Genomic DNA, 13,599 nt, shown 5'->3' with positions numbered 1-13,599 from the left:
ACACAGCTTTCATAAATAATTTCATGAATAAAGACTTACTTGCCTCTTAGAAATATTAAGGATGTAAATGTAATAATATATTCTAAAGTGTTGAAAATTAAATATCTGACTTAGCTAAAAATAATTTTACAGACATTTTCAGGGAAGCTGGACCATCAAAAAAAACTTAGGAATTGTTAAATATCATGTTCTTCATCAAGGTCTCTGTGGATGACACATTTAGGTTCTCCATTTGGAAACTTTTGGACCTTATTGTATCAACTCCTATATGCATTGTGCATTTTGTTATGCATATTTATTTTAGATATTCTTCAACTACCATAGCAATTTCATATTATTTCAGTTTAGTTTTTAGGTTGCCCAGAGTCATGTTTTTAAGATCTATGCATGAGTTTGGTCTTGTTAATTCTACATTTGTACAAGTAACCATGGTGCTTTAACTTAGAACACCTCATTATGTAAATGTCATTCTTGCAAGATCGGGCATCATAATCTCTACAGGTTATGCCCTAGAGAGAATCACATTGTAAATTGTTGTAAAGATGCCAGGCATTATAGAACTAACTTATTAAAATTATTTTTCTAACTAGTCAAAGTTAAAAGGCTGCCAATTTTGAGTCTAAAGAAGCATCAACCTTGAAGAGTCCCATTTGTCAGTCTTATGTATAATGTTGTAGAGAACCACAGATATTGGTTACAGTACCAGTTACATTACTCACACTATTCCTTGAAATCAGTAAAGGACAGCCTCACACACTGGACAAACAGTATGTTAAGGGCCCCGTTGTATTACCATTCATAGTAACATTTTATTGGTGTCCTACATATTTATTTTCTGCTGTCTTAATTGTTTTTATGTTTTATGATGTATGCTGCCCAATGTCACTTGTTGAGATGGACAGGTGTAGAAATCAAATGAATGTAAATGAATAAAGAAATATCATTACAAAAATGACACAATGGTACTTTCATTTGTAGCACCTGGATTTCATTCCATCAAAGCCTACTAAATCCAAGTTTCACTGAATTGCCCGTGTTCCCTCCTTCATTGATGGTGATAATCTGATGTGAGGTTATATTAGGTTGGGGTCTTGTTGTTGGAAATCTCAGAAACTGAGATTTAGAGAAGCTGTAATTAGAAGCATACAGAATATGCATGAGGGACAGAATTTATAATTGGCAGGTGGTATTTAGTAGGAGATGCAGATGAGATTCCTTTGCCTGGATTTGGGCCATCATGGAAGGTTTGTGGGAAGTGGGGGAAGGTAAGGTATGGCAAAAGGCAGATCATACTCAAGAAATACATGTCTTTTATTAGTGTGGTGTTCAAGTCCCCTGTATCCAACCACTTCATCCAACCTGGCTGTTGTTGCTGAATGTCAGGACAGCCTGCAATAAAACTCTAATCTGGTGTACATTACTGAGACCTGAATGGACATTGAGGGAAGAGATGTGCCCACCTGAGTTTTGGGTGTGGCAGCTGTTGAGAGTCCAGGGCAGCAAGGAGGTAGCCATCGTTATTGAATATTCTCTGGAGACAATCAGAGATTGCCTCACAGGATTTGTAACTCTGTTTATTAGAATCAATTGGGATTGCTGCTATTATACCAGCCTCCCTACTGTGCAACACACACACACCCTTCAGCTCCTGGACTGTGTAACCAGACTGGTAGTAGAATTCATCTTGTAGAACCCATTACATGGGACTTTTCCTTGCCAATACCTGTTATGTGGAACATGTTCAACCTGAGATTAAATTGTCCCCAGCCCTTCTGGTATTTTAGAAGATAGATGTTTTGTTGGGCATGGAGATTGAAATGTTAGAGTCCATGAAGTGATTATTATTTTCTGGGTGTATTCATTCATTCATTCATTCAAGATTTATAAGATAGATAATTAAGACAACTCAGACTAACTCTGGATAGTATACAGTAAAGACACAATAAATGAAAAAGAAGAGAATCATAATCTTAAAGAAAACAAATTGATTATTTGGCTGTTCCTTGGCTATCTATGAATAACTTAAGTTGTTATATTATTTTTAAATGTTTTAAGCCATTCAGAGTCATTAATTGTGAGCTGGGCAGTTGCATAAATTTTAAAAGTAAAAAAATGAATACAATCTCTAAATTCTGAAATGTTTCAAATTGAGCTTTGCATAAGCACAAGAGCTAATACGTGTGATCTAACAGATCAAAGAACCACAGTAATAGATAACTTCTTGCATATTTCAAACAATTTGTGTGCAGATATACATATTAGTTTTGTTACAATTTGGACATTAAAGGACTACTGTATAGTGATGGGAATTGATTTAGTCCTTAGTTTAGCAAGTATTTCAAACAAGGAGATGTTCGCAGAGTAGGGCTAGGCTTTGCAGTGTAGGCATCAAAAGTATGATTTCCATTTTTTTTTTGTTACTCATGCATCATCATAATGTTTACAGTGCAGATAAGCTAAATATGTTGAAATTCTAAACTATAATGCTATTTTGAAAATACTTGAGGGCAATCTGTATATGAAAAATAATGTAAATTATGCCTATAGTACAAGTAAAGTCAAAGCATATTTCATTATTCCCATTTAAAGTAATATCTATAATTTAGAAAATAAGTTCTAGATCAGGGGTGTCAAACTGGATTTCTTCAAGAGCCAGCATTGTAGTTCTCCATGGCTCAGCCAGGGGGAGGGGGAGACAGGAAGGATACCTCATGCAGCACCCTGCTAGCCAAAACAGGGCACGGGGAGCCTCACATGACCCCTGTGCCTCATTTTGGCTGGCAGAGTACTGCAGGAGGCCATCCAGGCTGAAAACAGGGCGCACGGGGGAGATACATGCTCCACCCACAACCTGTTTTGGCTGCAAGAGGCACTGAGGGCCGATCCTTTGCTATTTCAGGGCCAGCCCCAAGGGCCAGATTTAAGCACACCACAGGCCAGATCCAGCCCGCGGGCCTTGAGCATAGGGAATGCACAGAACTTCTATTCTCCAATTTCTGCTTTATTGTTGCTATATAAGCATGATAAGCTAGACATGAAGGATTGAGAAATAAAGGCTCTCTTGATTTATCTTTAACATACAGAGATATTTTAAAAATTATGTGTTCTAGGACCTGTTTTCAATCAATGCATATGTTTATGCTCAAAAGCCTCAAATGGATATTCACAGCTTTGAAGGTACCTTTACACGGGTAAGTAGTTACTGGAAGTACTCATTCTTGTTGTATTCATTTGTCTTAATTACCTTAAGAAGAAAATACTTCTAAAATTAATTAGGTTTCTGAATAGTCATGAGAGTGAGCATTTAGTATAGCTTGATACTATTCCATTATATTTCACCTCCTTATGCACATGAAACACTTTTCAAAAAATTTAGCAACTTTAGAGAAGAGAGCTATGTAGGATAATGGGCTAGAAATAAATATCAAAGGGACATTTGTTTCTTCTATAGAATCATCCATATTTTGATAATGGTTCACAGCATGATAAAAGCCATTCAAGGAGAATAGGATTTGCAAATGTATACCAGATGAGAACCCAAGTTTTGTGTGTGTGTGTGTGTGTGTGTGTGTGTGTGTGTGTGTGTAAAAGCTGCACAATTCAGATCACAATCAAGTTTCAAGTAATTCCCATTGATTGCAGCATACATCATACCACAACAGCTGGAAAATGCATTGCTATTTTTCAAATACATAAAAGAATATTGAAATAAAACTTTTTGTTTTATCATAATTTGTTAACATCAGGGGAAAAGCAGGTGCTTCCATTCAGCAATAGGCTATTTACCCAGCAGGCTTGTTTGTACCCAATGCTAGTTTAGTAAAGACATTGCTCATGCAAATGACTGTGTGCAGTTTCTGATTCACCTGCTGTGGCTACACATGCAGATATTCTTTTAAAATGCACTGTTTGTGCTTATCAGCATTTCAGGAGAAAGAGGAGAAGAAGGAAGAAATGCAGAGTTTAATCTCATCACTTGTCCACACACCACAGCCCTGCCAAATAAATCATTAGCTTCCACAGACTCTTTTTTCTTCTTCTTAGCACTCTTCTAGTCCAATGCAGATTCCAGAAATGAGTTAGGTGAGAAAATTGTAATTGAAAAAAATTAATAGTCGAGCTTCAGCTACTAATTCCCTTAATTCTTTAACAACCTGTTTCTCTCTGAAATAGGGCAGGTCCCATGAATAGTTAACAGATTTTTAGCTGCTACTATCATTTGAACTGTTACTTCAGTTTTAAATAAAATTGTATATTGTTGATAAAGAGAATTTTATATGTTAGAGGAGAAAGACAAAATAAAAAAGCAAGATTCTTCTTTCTTAGCTACCAGGCTACAGTTTTATAGATAAAAGTTGCTATTGGGTAGCAAGGAAATTTTAAGGTTTATTGGTTTACTGGGTTTTTTTTTCTTTTCCAGTGTGTCAACAATACATATAAATCCTGAATCATTATTTTATTTCCAAAGGCTGATATTTTCTAATTAAGTCAGACTACACTGTACTACTGTGAGTGTAAAATTTCCTGATTAAGTGATACTTAGTTCAAAGCTCAAAAGTTCATAATTCCCTCAGGATTTCAGAGGTTAATTCTCTTTACCTGAGAGAATTCATTCCCATTGCCCCAGGAGTTTATTGCAAACTAAGCCTATAATTTCATTGAAAAATATATTCAATTTACAAAATAACATCTCAATGCCAGTTCCCAAATGTATTTTTACAAACAGTGGATATGATTTGCAGATAATGTGTCTTTAATGCTTGCATACTTGCATAGAAGTCTGTTATTTAATAGCAGAGTCTGGAAACTTTAGGAACTCAAGTTATCGGATACTGTAATAACAATAAATGTTCCAGACTGTGAGGGAGGCCAGTCTTAAAGATGAGACTATTAGCAGCTTTACAGAAGTCAGATTTGGAAATAGCGGAACTAATAGATGCTTTCATATGCACATATGAAAACATTCCTGATATAATTGGGTGGGAATATGCCATAAGTACGAGTTTTCATAAAATATATATTACAAAACACAATAAAACATTTTAGATTCTTATCAATACTTTGTACTCATGTATTTATTGACAGTTCTACTCTGGTGAAGTCAGGGAGGCATACAAAACTAGTGAAATTATAAAAGCAGCAAAAAACTTTAAACAAATAGACAACCCAGACTAAAATAATCCAATAGACAACAAAATCAAAAAAACAAAACAGAGGCCTTTGAGCAAATAATCAACATTAACCCCAAACAGCCACAGCCACTAAGTCTTGTTAGAATTGAGCCAAAATCTGTTCTACACCATGCTCCAGACAGAGTCAATACACTGGGGTTATTGTGTTTTACTGGTTTTTGGATTTATTTGCTGGTTTTTAATTAGGTGAAACACTCAGAGTCACAAATGTAGGATGGGCAGCTATACCAATATAATTCAGTACAGTACAATACATTTTATAATTCAGTATAGTACAATACATTTTCTGAAATTATTTATTGTTTCTCTTTCATTATAATTCTAGATAACATATTTTTTTCTGTTCTGGGTCATTATTCTGATTTTAATATTTTATACATATTTGTAAATAATTCTATACTTGTAAAATACAATTTTAGAAACCATTCTTTTTTTTTTTTTTTGCAGGAAGACAGTGATCCAACTGTTCATGAGAGCCTAAGCATAGAAAATACACTATGGGCAAGCACTGTTGTTGCGTCAGGTAAAATAAAATGCATAGTTTGGGAACATGTGACAAAAAGAAATATTTCAGTTTTCACATTTTTATTCATTTTTGTCTATTAACTTTTTTTAATCCTAGCTTTTTAATCCTCGAGTTCTTTATTGCTTAATACTTGTCCATATTCCCAAATACTGCTTTTCTTATCTTTAAAAGTATTATTAGGTTAAACATTTTCCATGTTCTTTATTCAGCACAATAAAGTAAATACCTATATACAGTCATGAAAAGTTTTCTTTTGATTCATCAAAAAGTCCTTGGATTGTTTCATTAGCTTTACATAATGATAGATGAGGAATGATGGCAGATAATTTTGATATTAACAATCTGAAAGCCTTTTAAATCTGAATAAGAATGAAGTGAAATTCTTATACTTGGATGTTTTCTGGCCTTTGTGCTTCAAAAGGAGAGTTGCAAATTCCCATTCAACAAAACGTCAGGATCATGTCAAATTATGCAGTTGCATTATGTAGGATCATTATTATTAAAATGTACTCATGGGACTGCTTTAATAGGCTGTAAGAAAAACTTTGAGGAGGAAGAGCTGCAGCCAAACCATCAGTCAGATAAGAGAAATGTCACCTCAAAGCAGGAATGGAGTTTGAGAAGGTGTCGCCTTCCTAGTTCTCTTTAGGATAAAGGCAGAGAGGGGCAAGGCACATACAAAGTTACAACATTCTGTCAGTGCAACCCAATAATAAAAAGTAGTTTTAATATTCATGCCTTTGGTGTTAAAGTCTGAAGAAGAATTCTAGCAATGGAAGATGCTTCTATTTTAGACATTCAATGAATGAAATGCACAGACCAGACAGTTCTTATGTCATAAAACTTAAAGAGAAACTTTTAGATTAATTACAGGCTTGTAATATTTTTTTCTTCTTTTGAAATGTTCAGTTATAACATATTATAACAAATGTTCAGTTATAACATTCTCATATAACTCTTCCTTATATTTGTTCCAGGAACAGTAATTGGTGTTGTTATTTACACTGGTAAAGAGACTCGAAGTGTAATGAACACATCAAATCCAAAGAATAAGGTAAGCTGGTTTCAGAATTAACAGGAAGAAAGCAAACACTTACTATTTTAGATAACTTTTCCTATTAAAAACATATTTAAACTCTAAATAAATAAAATATTAGGCTCTTTTTATTGTTATCAATTTTAGGACAGTGCATTAATCTGAATTTGAAGGAGAAAAGGTAATTTGGATTATCTATGGGCAGTGATATACCACCTGCAACAGACCTCTAAAGAAATGAAACTCTTCTTTAAATTCCTTCATCACTTTTGATCATATCACAATCTCATTTCCCATACTTTACAGTATAATCATTTCTAATTTATCATATTCTTTGTTTTTCTAATATCAATAAGTAGTCAATTAGATTTTCTATTTCATATTTAATATAAATATACATAAAAATAAAAGGATTTAATAACAATGAAACCATCTTAATTTCTCTATTTTATCATTTTTCTCATATATAATTATATTATGTTCTTACAGTGAAATTTCTTTATTTTTAAAGGTAATTCCCAATAATCTTTACATTTCAAAACTCTTCAATCTATATTTGTAAACAAAGAAAAAAACACCAAAATACATTTCCATGTGGGATTCCCTCCTTTTTTTGTATTTAACCATCGTCTCTTAGCCCAATAATTTCTTCTAATTTTAGCCAATTTTCCCTTGTCTTAAGTTTTTCCAGTCCTTTTTCTTAGCTTCTCTTTTTCACCCTATTATTACTTTTGTTTTCATCTCCCATTCACTTATTTTTCCCCTCCCTCTCCTGATCTCTCTTTTGCAACTTCTTTTGATGTAGCTGCTGCTGCTTTTGTTTAATCTTGGAAGTATTTTCCCTTTTATTTATCACATCCATCATCAAAGTCTTAATTTTAATTCCTTTTGTGTCTTTTTGCAATGTCCATTATTCTTTTTGCTCTTTTGGGCTGGCTGCTTCTTTAACTCCTCCTCCTTGGACTTTCTTTGTTCTCCTGTGGACTGCATCCCCATTTCTAATTTTTCTGCCAATATATCCCATAGTTCCATGCTTTCTTTTATTATTCCCCTTACATTTTGCAGTTCTTATCTAAGTTCTTCACACATTCTATTCATTTTACTTATTCAGTCAAATTATTCTCTATTATATTAAAAGCCAGCATCTTCTATTTTAATCTTTACCAGATATATCCATTCATCTCAGTTTCTCTTGTTAATCCTTCTGTTTCCTTATCACCATCCCAATCCACCAAACAGTCCCAAGAGGATATCTTCACTTGTGTCTTTACTGTGATCTTTTTTTCCTCTTGTATTTCCAGGATTATTGGTATACTATAGTCTTTTATTTCATTTCCCATTCATACATTTACTAGACCAGTAATTTTTCATAAAGTCGAGTTCCTTTAACCATTAGGTGGCACTTTTTCTTCTTTTCCTTTTCACTTGTATTAATTCCACTAATTTTCAATCATTAGCTATTATATCTTTTAAATATAGTCAATTCCAACAAGTCTAGCATTCTAACCAATGCATAATTAATGCCAATTTCTGTATCTTATTCCAAATTTAGTCTCTGATTCTGGTATAGTCCTTTTATAATCCAGTTTTATTTACCTTATAATTTCCTCTTACTTTCCAGTTGCCGCTGCCACAATCTTAAATGAGGGCTGGGCTCTTTTCTTCTATTTCTTGAGGTTACCTTGAGACAATCTGAAATATTTTGCCTGGTCACACGCTGCTTACTGTTTCACTGCCCCAGCACACACTTAAGTCCTGGGTAGCTTCCCATATTTAGGGCAGCCATTAAAGACTGCCGCTACCGCCTGCCTTCGATGGGAGTGTACCTAGCCAGGGAGGGGAGATGCAGCTCCCCTCAACCCAGCTGGCAGTCTCCCCCTGTTTCCCCACCCCTCCAGGGTAGAGCCAGTGCTGTTTGGGACCCTCCGACAGGTTGAGCACGAATTGAAGCTGCTGTCAGCTTTGGAAGCCATATTCCACACTGCCACAAGCTTGAGAAAGTGGGAGGGGGGTGGATTCAATTGAGTAGCTCTAAGTAGACAAAATGAAATTCTTTTTTTAGTTCAAGGTCATTGAGTATAGTGCAGGATGAAATAAGAATAATACTTTTGGACGGATCGTGATTGGGCCATGTGATGTGATGATGGCCAAGGGGAGATGGATTTGTAGTTTGGGGAATTGTGGGAAGCCTGAAAACTTTCAGATTTGGGATTCCACAGATGTGCCAGTTGTTATTCTAATAAAGGTACTTTTGAGATATGGTTGTGTCGGAGTTACTGATTGAAATGGAGGTTTGCTGGAACGTTGATAGCCGCGCATGATCATGGTCTTTGGTCCGTCTTCAACGGAAGCAGCACCGGAAGACCAATTTTGAAAACTATCTTTGTTGTTCTTTGTTATTTTTAACCATGAACAAAACTGGCTTTTGAAAATCTAAATGCTTTTATAAGTGTACTGAAAGATTCAGAGAATAGTTGATGATGAGGTTTACCGCTGTATTGTTCAAACTGGGTCATGGTTTCAAGATTGTCCTGTTCTGCTGTAAATCCACTAAAATCATTGAAAACAAAATTTGTGCCTATCACCTCCCTCTGTAGCCTGAAATAATATGACAGGAGGAAAAAGAGAGATTGGGATTGCGAACAGTAGTATGAGCGTTAAAAAGTGCTAAGGATTTTAAGCCATAAAAATGTTGTAGAAGATACAGAAAGCTAGTCAGATGATTAGGACTCTACTTCTTTGTTGCTTTTTTATTTGAAGGTTCTTATTATAGGGATTGAGACAGTGAAAACATATCTTAACTAGGCCTATGAGCCTCGCTGGCAAAGTGGTTAGAGTGCAGTACTGCAGGCTACTTCTGCTGACTGTTGGCTGACTGCAATTTGCAGTTCAAATCCCACCAGGCTCAAGGTTGACTCAGCCTTCCATCCTTTCGAGGTGGATAAAAAACCACTGTAGAGCATTATAAAGCGGTATATAAGTCTTAAGTGCTATTGCTACTATTCTTCTTTATTTAATAGGATTTCTGATACTTAGATCATAGAGCTCTTTCTTTAAAAAAATGTTGCTGGAATGGTAACCCGCTTTCTCATGCCTTCCAAATGCTACTGATTTTGTATTTGAAAGGGTATCTACGTGTGTGTGTGTGTGTGTGTGTGTGTGTGTTTTCCATATCCTTCCATCCTTCCACCATCAGAACTGATGAAGCTTCTTGGATGAAAAGCGAAATGTTTTCTTCTTCCTCAAGGAAAAAATAGTCCAGGAGCCTATATCTATTCCACACGCACATACATAAACATACACAAACATATAAACTTGCAGATGTGCACCAGCATACACACACACGATTATGTTCCATCAAATTGTTTTTATTTTTTTTACTCCTAGCGACCATATAGATAGATTTTTTTCTTCTATCCCTAACCTGTCTTTTAGCACAGCACTGTCACAATCTCTCAGCTGGGATTAAGATCCTTTCAGTAGCAGTTATTGCCAAAAGCAAAAGTATGCTATTGAAATAAGTCAGGATGGTTGAGAATTAGTCTTCTGTAGTTCATCACTATGACAGTTATGCCACTGGTGCTTTGCAAAGATCTGTAGTTTGCATTTTATAACACTTAGATAAAACTGATGCCATCTTCTACAGATTTGGAACAAAGCATTATTAGTGTTCCAATGTTACTGAGTTGAGAAAATTACATCACAGTCAAGTGGGAGGGGCAGAACTGGCTAGTCTCAGTAAAAAGAAATATAACATTTCATAAATTGAAAACCAATTCACAGGAGAGCTTTGAAACGTTATGTCCAACCTAATCTGTACGATACTACCTTTCCACATAAAAAAGCCAGCATTCTGGGACTTGATTAACAACCAGAGTTGGAATTGACAACTTTGTCATGCAAAGCAGACACCTGGGCCCCTCATTTTCAATTCTGTGCTACAAATATTCTCCATACAGCCTTTTGGTAGTGAAAAGCATGGTTAAGATAATAAATCATTAAAATATAATTAAAACATTTTCAATAATTTAAACTGGAAAAAAATTCTTGATATCTGTTCCAAAACCAGAGAGAACAGAATTCCAAATGGGATGTTTTTCACAACTTAAGAACAATAAATACTCATTCCTATGTCCATCAAGCACAATTCAGTGAATGGTGATATCTTTAGAATGGCATCTTCTTCCTTTCTTAATGTCTAAGCCATTTCTATGTATCAGATAGCTCTCAGCTTTGTGTAGCTTTAAATGAAAAACCAAAACACTTAGACTGAACTTGAGAAGGAATTAGTAACTGATACCCTGATCATCTCCCATCTGAACAATTGTAATAGGCTCTACATGGGCCTACACTTGAAAAGCACCTGTAAGTTTCACCTGGTAAGGAATTCAGCTGCTTGAGCGATCTTGGGCGGCCCAAGGATGGCATATGTCACACCTCTACTGCATGAGCTATACTGGGTGCCAGTTTGTTTCCAGATTTAGTTCAAGGTGTGGTTATGATCTTTATACTAATACATGGCATGGGGCCAGATTACCTGCAGAGATACCTTCCCCCCTTACATCAGCTTGTCCCACTTGGATAGGCAGAGAAGGTATGCTACAGACTCTGTCAGTTAAAGAATTTCAACTGGTGGGTCTAGGAAGAAAGCCTTTTCTGCTGCTGGGGCCCTTTGAAACACTCTCCCCCTGCCCCTCAAAGATGAGGCAGGCTCCCATTTTCCTGGCCTTTAGGAAATGCTTGAAGACCTGACTGCTGATTTGCTTACAGCTCACAGAGAAGCACCCAGCCAAGGGGCTGGTTAGCATCCTGAAGCCTCTTTTGAATTTTCATTTTAATTATTCTTGTTTTTAACGGTTCTTATTATAATATTTACCTGTAGCTTTTATGTTTTTATGTATAATTGCATACCATCCAGAGTCACTCTATGAGGAGATGGGTGTTTTCTAAACATGAAATACAAATAAATAAATAAACAAGCCTTTCAATAGATCACTGTTTCTGCCTAGATTAGCAGGCCATTTGCCATATATTCTTTTAAAATGAGCTCTAGATGCCTAGAAGGATAGTCTTTTATAGAGATTATTACAAAATACCAAATTTTCTTGGGAGAGCATTGGTAATATTTGTCAGTTCAACCAGTTCAGCTGTTATTTGTTCCTTGCCCTTGAATCTGCCACCTTGGAAGGCCAGGAACAATACAGAAACAAAAAAGGTGTCTCAGAAAGTTTTTTTTTTTTTTTCTGGAAGTACCTGTATGGATTAAATAAGAATCCCAGATCTTCTGATGAACAACATTGTCTTTATAGTTTCCACAAAAACAATGTAGTTCAATCCATTCCAACAGCTGAATGTTGGGCATTATCCCAGGCTGCAGTCCTTGAATTCTTTTGCACCTTGGTTAGAGAGGTAGCTATGCAGAAGGAAAGATAAGACAGAATTAGCACCTCCAGAGTTTTATCTTTGCATCATTGTGTTGTAAATATTAATTTAAATTTATATCTCTACTACAGAATACATGAATAAACTTATAATAGAACTTAGGATATTTTCTAGTTCTGTGGAATTTCTGACCCCCCAAATATGAGCTTGTAACATTCCCTTCTATAATCAGAATGCTATTATGATTATTTAATTCTTGATAAAGAACATTTCAACCTCTCTGGAAGTTTTTTTTTTTTCAAAACTATGCAAATAATTACTAATCTCAAGCAATAACCTTCCTAAGAGCTATTAAAAAGACATCTCCGTTATCATGAACTGAAACTTGAGATTTCCTTTTATAAACTAGACCTTTATTTAGTAAGAAGATAATTATATATATATATATATATATTAAAAAAAAAACTTAGAGTGAAAAAAAATCAATTGTGACAGGTTGCCATTTTCATGCCATTCATAGTAATAAGTTACTTAGAGTCAGAATATAAAGAAGGAAATGATCATACGAATTGTCTAAAAGTAGTTATTGCAGCCTTTTGAGTGTATTGGTTTGTGTTTCTAATAAAAAGATGCTTTTAAAAGTGTCATCTAGAAAGAGACAGGTGATATGTGCTATTATGTGAAGCAGAACGCTCTGTTATTATATAAATCTCTTAACTGCATTTTAAAATAGAGCAAAACACAATCAATACATCTAGAGGAATAATTTTTTTCTTTTAATACTTGGGTGTGAAAATAAAGCTTTTTAGAAAAAAATCTGCTTCTGAATCTTATATTTTAAATTTATAAACAATAGTAAACTAGAACCGTCATATTAATATAATGTAGTTTTACATATATTCTTTTAAAATATTTCTATATTTTAGAATTATATATTCATTCAGTCTACCTGTGCATTGAGAAAAGTAATAAAAATAATACTACATGGCTTGAAATATATTATTGACTTGTAATTTAGTAGCTATTCTAAAACATTTTTAAAGCATTGCTACAGATTCCATTAAGAATGAATTAAATGGAACAAGCAAACAAATTGATAATGCATAAACCAGTTGTAACACTGCTTTTAGGATCATGACTGCATACAAAATGTCTGCATTTGCATAATTAGTATACTTTGATAGTCATCTGTTAACAATTAAAATAGGAGTTTTTTTATTCAGCTAAAACGTGGACATAAATAAACTTGTAATTTCAGTTAGAAGTAAAGTAGGATCATATTAAATGCTATGAAAACAATTATACCTAAAATCAGGATATGTCATATTTCCGAAATGAAAGTTTAAAACTATTCTTTGTTTAATTTTCTCATTTTGGATAGCTGAAACCAGAAAAGTGGTCATCGAGCTTCATTAAATTTAATTAAATATAAATTAATACAATTAAATATTACTCTCCAATAA

At 34.5% G+C, this 13,599-nt stretch overlaps 1 protein-coding gene across 4 annotated transcripts in view; it reads left to right on the top strand.

Annotated features, from left to right (window-relative positions):
• ATP9B (ATPase phospholipid transporting 9B) overlaps positions 1-13,599 on the top strand; it is a 138,311-nt gene that overhangs the window by 58,089 nt on the left and 66,623 nt on the right. For all 4 annotated transcript variants that reach the window (XM_087930998.1, XM_026699472.2, XM_026699471.2 and 1 more), the window contains exons 9-11: positions 3,111-3,191; positions 5,640-5,715; positions 6,696-6,772. In XM_087930998.1, the coding sequence (XP_087787124.1) occupies positions 3,111-3,191; positions 5,640-5,715; positions 6,696-6,772 (234 nt within the window). The remainder of the gene's footprint in view (positions 1-3,110; positions 3,192-5,639; positions 5,716-6,695; positions 6,773-13,599) is intronic.

The sequence above is a fragment of the Pseudonaja textilis genome, chromosome 3, assembly GCF_049901715.1.
Source record: "Pseudonaja textilis isolate UNSWEBS1 chromosome 3, rPseTex1.2, whole genome shotgun sequence".
Taxonomy (NCBI): domain Eukaryota; kingdom Metazoa; phylum Chordata; class Lepidosauria; order Squamata; family Elapidae; genus Pseudonaja; species Pseudonaja textilis.
The sequence above is the reverse complement of the archived record's forward strand: the minus strand, read 5'-3'. Positions and strand labels throughout refer to the sequence as shown.